Genomic DNA, 13,559 nt, shown 5'->3' on the forward strand with positions numbered 1-13,559 from the left:
GGAGTACTCGATGATTGAATGAAAAATTATTTCATAGAAAAAAAAGAATAATACAGGGGGCGGGCGCTGTGCAGTGGCCACAACCAAACATGTGATGGCGCCGGTAAGGAAGGCATCAGGTGGACCTAACGATTTCCACATGCAGATGAAGTTGACCATATTCCTCGTGGTCATGTGGGGCCCCGAGCGCGAGTGGCCCAAAACAACCGCACGTTCGCGGCCACGCCGGAGGAAAGGAGCGACCTGCGAACCAGTCGGCGGAGTCACTGTTGACGAAAGCGGTTTTTGTTTGTTCCGTTCCGCAGCACAAACAACACCGTTTGCTAGTAGATTTTAATGTTAATGACCTCCATTCTTGCAGAAGGATCTGCTCCGGCGGGAGGGACGATGCCTGCCAGTCGTCACCGCCGTGTACGGCAGACAACACAGAGATCGCACAAAGAAACCGCCGCACGGACACCGAAAAGTAGCGGCGAGCCGTAGCGTCGTGTCGCGCGGTGATGCGTCGCCTCCGTCCCCGCCCCCGCGGCGGTCGCAGCCACCAAGCCCGTGCGCGCATTTGCTGGCGCTCCGCCACGGCCGCACGCCGCGGGGCCGCAGTCAATGCGGAGAAATTCCCTCTCTCGCTCATTTTCCCCGATCGCCCCCCACCCCCTCTCTCTCTGACTCTCTCCCTCTACTGCTTGCTAGTGGTAGCTTCTTCATGCGTGGCCCCCGAGCTTTATATAAATGCCGGGTCGGCGCCTTAATTCCTCCCCGTCTCGGCCTCTCTCTGACTCTCTCCCCCGTCCACCACCTCTCAGGCTCTCACGCCGGCCAGGCGCCGCCGCTCTGCCTGTGCTCGCGCCCGGCAGCATGCTGCAGGCGGCGAGGTACCTGCTGGGGTCCCCCGGCGCGACGGGGTTTGGGTCCAAGTCGACGGCGGAGGACGTGACGGCGGCGTGCCCGGACCTGGGCGCGGTCACCGCCATCATCACCGGCGCCACGTCGGGTATCGGGGCGGAGACGGCGCGGGTGCTGGCCAAGCGCGGTGCGCGGGTCGTCATCCCGGCTCGGAGCGTCAAGGCCGCGGAGGACATGCGCGCCCGCATCCGGGCCGAGTGCCCCGCCGCCGACGTCCTCGTGCTCCCGCTCGACCTCAGCTCGCTCGCCTCAGTCCACGCCTTCGCCGACCGGTTCCTCGCGCTCGGCCTCCCGCTCCACCTCCTCATGTACGCCCTCCTCTTCCTTGCGTTTCGTTTCCATCACACGTCTAGCTAGTTTGCAAGTGTGCTCCGCCGATCGCTCGCTTCCTTTATTTCCTCAGGCACTCATCATATCTCTATCTGTGATCTGATGTGCAGAAACAATGCCGGTAAGTTCTCGCACGGCCAGCTCGCGCTCTCGGAGGACGGCGTTGAGATGACCTTCGCCACCAACTACCTTGGTAGGTTATTACGCAAGCACGTGCTGTTTGTTACACGTAACTGCTAGAACGTAGAAGCCGCAGTAGCAAATTTCTTCTCTACCGGTGCAGCATGGTACCTGTCGATGACCCAACTGATGAGGGAGTGTTCCTCTCGGTGTCTGAATGAATCATGCACACAGGGCACTTCCTGCTGACGAAGCTGCTGCTGGGGCGCATGGCGGAGACCGCGGCGGCGACGGGTGTGCAGGGCCGCATCGTCAACGTGTCGTCCAGCGTGCACGGCTGGTTCGCAGGCGACTGGGCAGAGTACCTTCACCTCGTCACCCGACGCAAGATGTGAGCTGTTCTTCTTCCTCTTCCTATATATACTTATTAGGCTATCGATTGATTCCGATCGATGAAACTAAGCTAGTGGATTGATTCCCTTGTGTGCTACATGCAGACCCTACGACGCGACGCAGGCGTACGCGGTGTCCAAGCTCGCCAACGTGCTGCACACCCGAGAGCTCGCCGCGCGCCTGCAGGTCCGTCCGTCCCTAAGGTTTCTATCGCTTTCGGCTTTCGCCATGCCATGCATGTGACCATCTATGAACTGAGCCGAGCTCTTTCCTTTTCGGGCGTGCGGTCGGATTCGATCAGGAGGCGGGCGCCAACGTGACGGTGAACTGCGTCCACCCGGGCATCGTCAGGACCCGCCTAAACCGCGACCGCGAAGGCGTCCTCACAGGTCAGTAATATAGTCCAGTGGATATGATATTGATGCTGCATGATAGATGATGCGCACTGTCAACTGACTGACTCGTCTGCTGCATCTGCTTGGGATAAATTTTCTTTGGCGCTGCTGCAGATCTGGTGTTCTTGCTGCTGTCCAAGCTGCTGAAAACGATCCCTCAGGTGATTAATTAACGTGCCCTCCACCAAATCCTCTTTAAATTTATGCTCTGCGCCATGTGTTGGGTCCCGTGCTCTCTTGCTCGCTGCTGCAGGTCTCTCTCTCTCTCTGCGCAACCTGCACAGCAGCGCTCGGAGCGTAGGAGAGAGAGATGGCCAGATGGGGTTTCATTTGGTCTGTAATTATTGCCGCCGCGCCCGTTGTAATCCACTGGCCACCAGTAGTAAACCCCACCACTGCGGAGAGCTGAGCAGCTGAGGCAGCGGTCACTCGCTCGGTCAATCCATCTAACTCCCCCATCTGCTGGCTGCAGGCTGCGGCGACCACGTGCTACGTGGCGGCCCACCCGAGGATGGCCGGCGTGTCCGGCCGCTACTTCGCCGACTGCAACGAGGCGCTGCCGTCGCCGGCCGCCACCAACCGCCAAGAGGCCGCGCGCCTCTGGCAAATCTCCGAGGCCATCATCGACGCCCACCACCACGACCGAAGCGCCGCGCTGCTGTTGCTCCCTGTCCCGGCGCACACAGGTACAGCAGCATCGCCGCCGCCCCGGCGAACCTGAAACCTGATGGAGATAATCGACGGCCTGCCATGCGAGATGTCTGTACAATACTTCCTACAATACAAGTAGCATTATAATACAAGTAGTAGTATACTCCTATACTGTTATTAGTAGCAAATTAGCTGTGCCATGTTGCACACCACAGAGCGAGGTACGTACCTGTAATGTAACTTGATCTTCAGGGCTATCAGCCAGCTGTGTGTTCCTGTCTTTCCGAGCAGCATTGCAGAAGCTGGACCATTTACTTGAGAGTTGAGAGTTGAGACCTGTGTGTGTACATGGTGGTGGTCGGTCGGCGACAGTAATACGCAGTGGCAAGTACCATATGACGTGCGCTTGCTTTTGTCCTACAGCAGCAGCATGTGTGCAATGCATATGGTTCCTTATGTCAGTGAGATACGCGCGCATGCATGCTCCGCCCAGCTCCTGTTGCATCCATCCATAGAATCAATCGATCTGCCGGGGCCGGGCGCTAGTTTATCCGTTCGTGTCAGGAAAGGTGACACGTCGAGACACCGCGCGCGCACGCTTGCGCTTGGATCGGAACAATGCCTCGTCCGGCCAGCATCCATCTCCTGCTGGGGTGCTGGCTGGTGCATGCACCGTACCGCACCGCACCGCACGCACGGGTGGGGGGTCGAGTGGATGGACGAATTGTCTTGTTCGATTGGATCCATCGGCCAGGCCAGCCCATGCGTGCGCTCCTCTGCTGCCGGGAGTGGCTTCGGAGTTGTGAAAGAAAAGTGATGGAGTGCGGTGGGAGTGATCCATCCGATGAATCTGATGAGCGATGACCATGACCCCGCCCGTGCCAATGATTGCGTTGGGCTCTCGTGGCTGCTTGTACCTTTCGATAGCCTTTGGCAGTTTCGGCGGTAGCGATCGGAGAATTGGATGTTTCTCCGAAGCAGTTTGCTTCGCTTTGCTTTGCGGGATGAGACGGTGACGCCGCCTTTTTTGGATGGTAGGTGACGACATCCACTCGAATTCTTCCTCCCTCTCTTTTTTTCTGGAGGAGGATAATCACAATTCGCAACCTACCACAAAAAAAAATGAAAGAGAAGGTGATCATGCATTCTGTATGGGGCAACAATTAGGTGGTCTATCAAAATGTGGAAAACCAGATGCTTGCACGGTACAAAATCCTTCTCTACGTGCGTAGAAGACTGTAGATAGCAATATAGCATGTCCTTGCTACTGAGAGCCTAAACTTGTGCACTTTTGAAGGCTTAAACCTATATGCTAGACGTCACCGCTAACTTTACTCTTATGCGCTGAAATGACAGGGAATGGACATGGTACCATGCTAATTTAGGTTCATCTTAAATATTGCATTTCCTTTCTTTCCCTTGCACCTTGATGCAGGAGTAGCCTGAACTTGTACATGCAGTATCTCGTCTCCCTTCTGTAGCTAATGAACCAGATGTAAAGATGCGTGCGCAAGCAATTAACACTATAAATTAAACTGGGGCAAACAACTCATTCATATGAAACCAAGAGATGAGAAAGATCACGATACCTTGTGGAGGGTGGAGACTGAGTGAGTGCTGTCCAGTGGCGTGAGTAATGTCTAGCTGTGCATGGCCCACACCTTGCAGGCCTTTACACCATCAAAGGCCCAGTAGGGAAAAAGAAAGACGAAACCATGCATGAGGGCCTTCTCAGCCTTTCTTAACGAACCTACCATTAACAACTTTGAGGCCCAGCCTCGCAGTTGACCCCAAACAGCCGCTTTATACCCAAACATATGTCCCTTGTGTGCGCTGCAAAGCGCAGGGATAAGGCATGACTGACTTCTGTTCGGCACCGCAACAATACCAGATCCGAGTAGAGAAAGAGAGAAAAAGGCTGCCAAAAGTCTTCGATGCAAAAGCTTGATACCCAATTTAACAGCCACCTTTGACCTCCCCAATCAGTGCAGTGGAGTCGCACTTGACTCATCCTGAAAGTTGCTCATGGTTATCTGTTCCTTGCAAGTGCCAGATGATTGAGTCCGCAGAGATATAGTGGTCAAGATGAATCAATAGTTATATGGTTGTAGACTTGACATCACCAACCATACACTCCAAGTTGCAGCTGGGGCCTCAAGCAGAAAATGACAGCAACAGTTCACTTCCACTTTGCTTTTGCGATGACAAAACGCCATTGGCACGTTTTCATCTCAAACTGTTCATAATCAGACGCTGAGCTATGCACCCACGGCCCACTGCAGCCACAAGCTTCTTTCAGTAATCAGTATATTGCTCTGCACTGTTAGAAACAACGGGCAGCTCATGTGATGTGTTTGCCTTGGCTTTGCAAGGTAACAGCAACCAGCTCTTGATTTGGAAGGCCGCATTCAAGGCCTGCCCAGATGACCTGAAGTTCTCCAACCGTCCAACGGCTTTAGCTCTGCTCATCAATGTAACGGTAGACACGACACTTTAATGCGTCCCATATGCTGATGGTTCGAGGCCAAGTGTTGTTTCTGCTCACACTGGTAACTGCCAAAAGCCCAAAACAATAAGATCATGGAAGTGGCATCAAAATTCAAGGGTACGGCCAATGGCAGCAAGAAGAATTTTCCATTGAGACCTTATGCAGAAAAACAACAGTTCATCCAAACATTAACCACCCATCCTCCTTACTTCGAATACAGAATAGGATTACATTATCTGATAAGTCAATGAGTTCACCCCTACGGCCTTCCTGATGAATTTAAAATCCTTGTACAACCTTTGAATTCCAATCTTCTTCAATTGAACCATACAGTCTTTATCTTCTATAAGTTTCCAAAGGGAAGCCACCAATCATGCATATAAGATAACAACTTTCTTATTGGCTATCAATAGCTCCTACACGCTGATGAGAGCAAAGATAAACAAAACAGTACATGTATCCATAACAAGCTAATTGCTGGGTAAGATTTCTTGGATATGTGAAGATCCCTTTATTGACAGTAGTTGTCAATATTACATTCTACCTGTATGTTCAGGTATAATAAATAACAAATCACCATGATTTTAACAAAGCATTCCTGATATCTCAAATGTATGAGCATCCAAAAGATCTCAAATGTATAAATGACACTCGCAAATAAAAAAAAGGAATCATGATAGTTTTTTTTTCTTACCTCGAGAAGTTCGCAAACAAACTTCTAACAGCAGATTACGGGCTAACTTTTTCAGCCATCCAATCACTGGAGCCATTTTCCTTTTGCCTTCTTGTGAATATCAACCTTTGGTTGCTTTTTAGGTTCAAATAATCAACCTAGGAAGTAAGCACAATGGTCATTAGATGATTAATTATGAAAAAGACTACTTGTATTCTCAACAAAAGTTAGCTCTTGATTTTGTAATTTCCTGCGCATTCTGAATATCTAATGATGGGTGAAGCATGTAACCAAAGTTTCAATCAGGATTCGACAAAAATACCAAGCCCAAGTACTGGTTCATATGGGTACTTGGCAGTACCCAAGTAATGGCTCATAGCTGGTTAACACGAAACAATAGTGTCCCTGGTTGGTCTGAGTTGGCCCCTTTAGATAAACAAATAAATAACAGAAAGCTGCTATATTTTGCCAGGATTTTTTGATATTTTGGTAGTTAATGGCAACGCCCACTTAGCAGTGAATCAAAACAATATGGCATTGAGATAGGGATACAAAATAAATGTGAGCTCTATTTATCACAAAAACAAAAAAGGTGCACGGATTCACTACAATATAAAGAAACATAACTACAACTACACATATGCAACAAAAATACATTCGATGAATTCACTAGAGTCATCAGCTTTCTTGATTCCAAATTAGTGCTGAACTCATCATTTTCTCACACTATCTTTCCAGTGTAATGGTTTTATGCTAACACACAACTAGGGAACCATCATAAACTAGCAATTAGGGAGATAGAAGGTAATTCAAAGATATAATTCTGAATTGACACAACTTTTGCCGGAATATATTATTTGGTTGGGACTGAATAGCTTGTTCCTATCAATAGCCAAAGCCAAATTTTAGACCTATAAACTGCATGAAAACAGTAAACACAGCACTTCTCCATAAGTTCAGTAAACACATGGTATCAAAAAACATGTGAGAAACACTAACAAAGTGAATGAAAAAAATGCAGCTAACCTTTTCTGGATCAAGAACAAGAAGGCAAAAGGCATCTACTGGGCCAGCTGATGGTTCAAGATGAACATCCTTAGCTTGCTCCTCATCTACAACAGGAATACCTGGCTGAGGTCCTAAGTACTGCAATCTTGACTTTACAGAGCTTGCGAACCAAGCTTTCTCCCTGTGCTGAAAAAGAAGTGACAGACCATTGTTTTAGTGTTTACCATGGACTAAACATACAGCTCTGCCTATATAAGCATATATAGTTCATCACAGATAAGCACATGCAAAAGCTTTTAGAGTTGAAAGTTGAGGTGACAAGAACATATGGTTTCAGTCCGAGTGACATTGAAGAAACCTCAGGAGTAAACATGAAGTGAAGCTAAACTGAATGAACTCCTAGAACAACTGCCTGTTGTCCAGGCAACCGAACCGGCACAACACTAGCTCTAACATATCTCCATATATAGCATAAAATAACCTGGAGCTTGGCAGGGTCTGCACTGGAGCCATCAATTGCATCTATGCTTCCGCTGATACGGAATTGTTCCCAGCTGTCTGTGAAGTACCAACAAATCTGCAGGATCATACAAGATCAGGCCCTTCTCTATATGAACTTGTCATCTGAAATGCTCTGCATATATCTTGATAATTGGATAACACGAGATACGGATGTGAGAATTCTTCAGAACGCACCTCTCCGAAGGGACAAATACTTATCTCACCAATCTGTTCGATCAAAATTTACACATCGAAGGGTAATAAGGCATCAGTGAGCAGCAAAAAGACCCCCGCTAAATCAAAGGGACGTTATCAACTAACAAGCATAGAAACGCACCTTGTTGCTTCGGGTATCCGTGTTAATCTGAATCTTATCACAGTGTTCCTGGAAACCCCTAATTGCAAATTCAAATTCCAAATAAAAAAGGGTGGAAAAAATGGAGGGTGAATGGCGCAAAACCCCGCGCGCTCGCGGATACCTGAACACGACGGTGCGATTCGCGGGCCTGCCGCCGGCGCCCACCGTGGCCTGCAGCGAATCGACAGTTGAGCGAATTTCGATTTCCCTAATACGGAGGAAGGCAACCAGGCGTTCGAAACGTACGAGTTGGAAGTAGGTGGAGTGCCTGAGGTGCGCGTTGGCGTCCAACGCTCGCTGGAGCAGCGCCTTCCAGGGGCTCGAAAGCGCCGACGCGGCGGCGACACCGCCGGCCATCTCTGCTTGTCGCCGGTCGCCGCTTCCGCTCCTCTCGCCGCCGCGCGCTTTCACGAAACTGGAGACGGGTGCAGATTAACGGACCCGATTCGTTCTCATATGTGGATCCCACGCGTCAGTGAACGGTAACCGCTGTGCGGTCGTAGATCAGTGATGTGGCCTGTGGGCATGTGGCATGGACCATCTCATTAGGAATACAGAAACATTTCATAGCAAAGGATTTCTTTCTCTCCTACAATTTTCAACAAACAATTTAAAATTGCAGTTTTAGCTGGGATGATGAAAATTCTGTAAAACCGTTTTAAAACTTGAGAAATATTTTGTACCAAACATGGCCCGATCGTTTCATACGTGACGGTGTTCCTACTGCTGGAGTCATGCAAGAGGGCCATACCCATACAAATAATCGAGATAAGTTTACAAATGGTATTTTGATAATTTCCTTTTTTACAGCTAAAAAAATTAAAAGGAAGAAACTTTTTTAGTCCGCCGATGTAGGGATGGCAACGGGTACCCGCGACCCGTTTACCCGTGGGTAAAAACCCTATTACGGTATAGGTTTGGGGTTTTTGCCCCCCACGGGTACGTTACTGGGTGATTACCTCACCCATCGGGTGAAGCGGGTACGGGTGCGTTTTTGTATACCCCAAACCCGTTACCCGATGGGTCCCCCATTTGAGTATGACACGTATATCCATCCAGTCATTAAACAGTATATAGAGAAAACCCTAGCATTCCAATTAATCCTCCTTCAGTAGCGCCGCAACCCATAGGCGTCTGTTTGATCCATCGGCCCTCGAGGCCTCGACCCCTCGTTCCTCGCTTCCTGCGTGGCTGCACCCTGCGCTTGCGTCGTCTACGCCGCCGCCGCTCCCTGCGCCTGTACCAACCACGCCATCGTCGCTCCCTGTAAAGGATGGCTTCACCTCCCGTGGATGCAAGGAACCTTGTGCAGGTATCACGCGCCATCAAGAAACGGAGCTGTCTCGCCATTGAAGGATGCATCAAGGAAGTTGAAATTTATTGTCATGAACTCTTAGTTAATTATTGTGTTATGAACTCTTAGTTGATCATTAGCTGCGGTCGAGGACATGTTATAAGTTGTAAGTTGTAACGCTTGCTTGCATACTTGCATGATCATTCTGAATTTTTGATGATGTTAGCTTTGTGATCTTGTGTTATTGTTAAATGGATGGGTCACCTGATGGGTACTCGTTACCCACGCGGGTGACGGGTCTGGGTAAATTTAAGACCCGTCACGGGTGACGGGTACGGGTGACGGGGTGTTTCAACTCTGGTGGGGGCGGGTGTGTTCTTCTGCCCCCACTGGGTTTCGCCCGTTGCCATCCCTACGCCGATGGGTCTGCTTGCTCCACCGCGCCTCCCCCGCACCCCGTTTTTTTCGGCCGCCGCCGCCCCCGTCGTCCCGCCGCCTCCTTCCCAATCCCCATCCTCGCTGCCCTCCGCCCCCTCCTTCCCTCTCGACGCCCTCCTTCCCTCCTGCCGGTCCACTCCCGCGCCGTCCGCCGCGGCCGCCGGCATCGTCCTGCTCCTCGGCGCAGCCACGGCGGGGCTGCCGCGGGCCACCGCTGCCCAGTACAGCAGCCCCGCGCGGGGGACGGCATCGCGATCGCGGAGGCGGCGGCGGGCGTCCGCGCTCGCCTCCGCCGCGCCCTCGCTCCCCTCGCCCAACTCGGCGCGGGTCGTGCAGGGCCTGCTCCATCCTGCAGGTTCTACAGTTTTACTTCTGCATCCTGGTCCTGGTGGATGGGAAGCAATGATGGCCTGAAGATAGGCCATACTTCTTGGTGGCCTGAAGGTGAAGTTCTTCATCCACGCATGAGTCTATAATGCATTCTTGGTGAGATGCAAGAGCACGCAGGGTAGATTCGGGTTTGCTTCTCCATGGGCGATGTAGATGGTGGCGCGTTGAGAGCTCCCAAGCATCAATTCTCTCACTGTTGGACATAGAGGGATCCCCAGGTTAGTCAAACCAAATCAGGATCCAAGTTCTCATTTTTTTTCTGTGCGTCACCATTGATCTCTGGTCATGTCAAAATAATTTCAAATTGTTTAGTTTATTACATAGTAAAAGGCGTGTTTGTAAGTCCTGATCTGGTGCTTATTTCAATTCAACAAAAAATAGCATGTTGGTCATACTCGACTGACTGATGGTCCATTCAATTTTCTCACAATGTTAGTCTACAATTTCTATCTGAGATGCTTCTACCTTCATAGACTTTGTCCTTTTGTAGAATCTCATTCTGTAACTCATTGGAAAGAATTATAGTAATCTAATTGGCTAATCATATTCTTTTTAAGCAACTGGAATCTAAGCAAAATTAATTTTCACATAACTGAAGACCACGAATCTAAGCCTGTCCTGACTAAAGCTGTAAATGCTATAATTGTTTTTTTCCTACCAATAAAATTCTACCTACAACATCATAAATTCTATCATCCTTTTAATTTACTTTGCACCGCATATTGTGTTTGGTTCATTCAGTTGAACCAGTTCAGTGGACAGCGGTACATGTATGTTAAAGCATTAAGAAACAGCTACTTGCTTACACCTGTGTTGATAATTAATGCTTGAGCATCCTTTTCATGGTGCTTTTACTAATCAGCTTGGCTAATTCACATATGTCTGCCAAGTGGACGTGTATATTAGCCACATGTTATCAAAGTGATTTCCAGTAATTCAATACACCGAATTTGTTTGGTACCTTTTATCCCTTTCTTCTGGTGTAATTTTGTTGGTTATTTTGTTTCTTTTACTTTCAGCATCAGATCTAGAGTATATCTGAAATTATAGATGCATACACCAAATTACGTACGCACTGTACATCTGCAATTCTGAATGTTCTGCTTCTGCATTTCTTTTTTCTTTTAGGTTGCAGATTGATTTTTTTTTCCATTTAGTGAAATGGAGAAAGGTTTCTTTTATCCAGGAGACATTGAGCGAGGGAAGGGAGTGGCAGTAGCGAGGAGGGATGAGGAATGGACTGGCTCGGCCAGAGTAGAAGAGCCGGTGTGGCCAAGCTGAAGCAGAGTTGTTCATCGGCAACAAAGTCGACAAGGCGTATGCTGCTTGAGAGCAAAACCAGTTTGAGCTTTCCTGTACTTCAAACATGAAAAATAAGTAGGTTCTTTTGCCTGCAGTTCAAATATAAAATGGGTCACATCTGAGGAACCATTTGATATTTATGCTTCCCTGTTTCCCTTTTTAAGTAGCAGAGATTAATCAGCATTGGAGGCGGAAAAGGCAGTCTGATGTCCATGTTTTTATTATCTCAATGAAACCAATCAACAGACTATTTCTGAAAGATGAAATTGCTTCATATTTTGCTAATATATATCAAGCATTAGTGAACCTTACAAATTACAAGCATCCTTCCCTGCTGAAATATTATTGTCATATTGGCTTGCAAAGTATCTTGTTTTCTGAATAGAGGGTAGCAACATTTTGTGAATCTCAACAATTGGGTTTGAATTGGAATGAGCAAATGTGAATTCCAAGAATGCTCATAATTTAACATACTAACACATTTTTATGGCTGTGCTAACATTGGATGATATTCTTATTTGTTTTGCAAGCAGGCATTACCAATGCAAAATGCCAGCCTCTTTTGCTTTAATTCTCTGCTTGTTACTTTGTACCCATCAGTGAAATGTTGGTCATGCGTAGAAGAGTGAAGTTTCAGGTACAGAGTGAAATTAAGCAGGGTCTCCGGTCTTCAGTTTTTTATTGCTATACGAAATTAATTGTCAATTAAAGTTATCCATGAAATAGTCTCCATAGAGATTTAAGTTTTACTGAGTGTAGATAATTTTTCGTAGTATCATCATGGTAATTTTGGTTTTCCTGAGAGTGTTAGTATAGATACCACATATGCCTGTTATACGAAACAGAGTAGTTGGAAATCTGCTGGCTTCTTTTAGGCATATGTGCGTGAGCCCGCTTGCCTGATGAATTGGCTCTGGTGTCAGTTTAGGAAGAATAAAACACATGGACATGATCAGTTGCTGATTTTCTATCTATCTATTTTTCTTATTGTGTTTTCTAAATTTCTGGAAGTTAACTTTAGATACTCAACTCCTGTAGATTTTGAGTAAGGAACTTATTGCTTACTATATGATCATTGATTTGGTGCTGTACATTTGTTTTTCCCAATGAGATGTTATATTGGCAACCGGTTAAAAAGCTCCGGTCTTGATCTCAGGTTGTTTTAAAAAGCTCCTGTCTTTTATTTGTGGTACTGAATAGTATGATGCAACATCTGCAGGTGTTTTTTATATAAATGTAGAAACTCCAAATTTAGTGCTCTACGTTATTATTTATCTATTAGCTGTTTTATATAGCCAGCAAAAGATAGTGTTTTATGCAGTTGTGGTTCGGGTAAAAGTGGGTGTCTGACTGTGTTTCAATGGAATATTTGGCATGTGCTAGCAGCTACGCAGATAGTTTGGAGCGTGACCACAGCGTCGCTGATCTCCGTTGGGCTCTGAGTGCAGTGACTCCCTCTGCGGCTCCAAGTGCGGCGACTCCAGACTACCTCACGCATGCAGCACTGACGTCCTGCTATGCGTGCGTGTCCCCCACCCAGCCTTTGAATGCTTTTGTTCTTGTCATGGGGTTATAGTTCCGTTCTTATTACTATTAACAGGTCATAAGCACAGTTTCTTAATTAGTGATTCTAATCAAGTCTCATATCCGGTTATCACTATCAGCAAGGACTTTGTTGGTAAATGCCTGCGAAGAAGAAAAATCAGAAATGACTGAAGCTTTTTTTAATGTAAAAATTGTACTTTAACGATAAAGAAGTAGCTGCAAAGGAATTTCTATCGGCGTGCCTCTTCATCTGCATCTTTTAGACCTTCATTTTGTAATTCACCAAGGAATAAATGCATAGCACCGCATGGTTCTTCCTTACTTTGCTTGTAGTATGACCATATACTTCGGTACTTGATGAGCATACACTCGGTTCTTCTTTAATCTGCATCTTTAGAACTTTATTTTGCAATTCTTAAATGCTTGATTTAACATGACAATATCGCTTCGGTACTTGTCGAGCTCTGCTTTTGGCGCTTGGTTTTCAGTATGTCATATACTTTGTGTACTCTCATGCGAATGAATTGGATTTATACTTTTATTACATGTAGCAACACACAGGCACGATCCTATCTAGTAGAAAAAACTAGAGTGAATCACGTTGGTAGTTATGAACTGGTCAAGATGGCCAACTATCTGGGATCGGATACTAGCACTACGCTTTCGGTAAAACTCTTGTGACAAAAAATGACATGCGGTAAAAGCAACAAAACAAGGTACGCTGATTGAGAAGATACCCTCCAAATCGATGAGTGTTTTGCTTTTGGTCA

General features: G+C 47.4%; 2 protein-coding genes and 1 long non-coding RNA gene across 10 annotated transcripts; 2 read left to right on the forward strand and 1 right to left on the reverse strand.

Moving 5' to 3' along the window:
• The first annotated feature begins 380 nt into the window (after window positions 1-380).
• Window positions 381-3,072, forward strand: LOC117839905 (short-chain dehydrogenase TIC 32 B, chloroplastic). The gene is made up of 7 exons (XM_034720339.2): window positions 381-1,211; window positions 1,344-1,426; window positions 1,588-1,744; window positions 1,851-1,932; window positions 2,048-2,135; window positions 2,256-2,302; window positions 2,614-3,072. The coding sequence occupies exons 1-7, from the start codon at window positions 730-732 to the stop codon at window positions 2,860-2,862; spliced, it is 1,188 nt and encodes a 395-aa protein (XP_034576230.1). The 5' UTR covers window positions 381-729; the 3' UTR covers window positions 2,863-3,072.
• Window positions 1,987-8,251, reverse strand: LOC117839906 (pyridoxine/pyridoxamine 5'-phosphate oxidase 2). Of its 5 annotated transcripts, XR_011897130.1 has the most exons (10): window positions 8,067-8,251; window positions 7,942-7,991; window positions 7,800-7,857; window positions 7,658-7,690; window positions 7,443-7,538; window positions 6,980-7,147; window positions 5,975-6,111; window positions 4,382-5,345; window positions 3,022-3,899; window positions 1,987-2,916 (listed from the first exon to the last, which is right to left on the reverse strand). XR_011897130.1 is itself a non-coding variant. In XM_034720342.2 (8 exons), the coding sequence occupies exons 1-7, from the start codon at window positions 8,175-8,177 to the stop codon at window positions 6,010-6,012; spliced, it is 618 nt and encodes a 205-aa protein (XP_034576233.1). In that variant the 5' UTR covers window positions 8,178-8,251; the 3' UTR covers window positions 5,408-5,623; window positions 5,975-6,009. The 5 variants fall into 5 exon arrangements, 3 of the variants coding, with proteins under 3 accessions (XP_034576233.1, XP_034576232.1, XP_034576231.1); XR_004636919.2 differs by lacking the exons at window positions 1,987-2,916; window positions 3,022-3,899 and adding an exon at window positions 3,952-4,267; XM_034720342.2 differs by lacking the exons at window positions 1,987-2,916; window positions 3,022-3,899; window positions 4,382-5,345 and adding an exon at window positions 5,408-5,623.
• Window positions 8,252-9,509: 1,258 nt separating this feature from the next.
• Window positions 9,510-13,110, forward strand: LOC140221070 (uncharacterized). Of its 4 annotated transcripts, none has more exons than XR_011896964.1 (3): window positions 9,510-10,160; window positions 11,071-12,765; window positions 12,845-13,110. It is a non-coding gene; the product is annotated as an uncharacterized lncRNA (long non-coding RNA). The 4 variants fall into 4 exon arrangements; XR_011896965.1 differs by having other exon boundaries at window positions 11,071-11,881; window positions 12,631-13,110; XR_011896962.1 differs by having other exon boundaries at window positions 11,071-13,020.
• Window positions 13,111-13,559: the final 449 nt, after the last annotated feature.

This window comes from Setaria viridis, chromosome 9, assembly GCF_005286985.2.
Source record: "Setaria viridis chromosome 9, Setaria_viridis_v4.0, whole genome shotgun sequence".
NCBI lineage: Eukaryota > Viridiplantae > Streptophyta > Magnoliopsida > Poales > Poaceae > Setaria > Setaria viridis.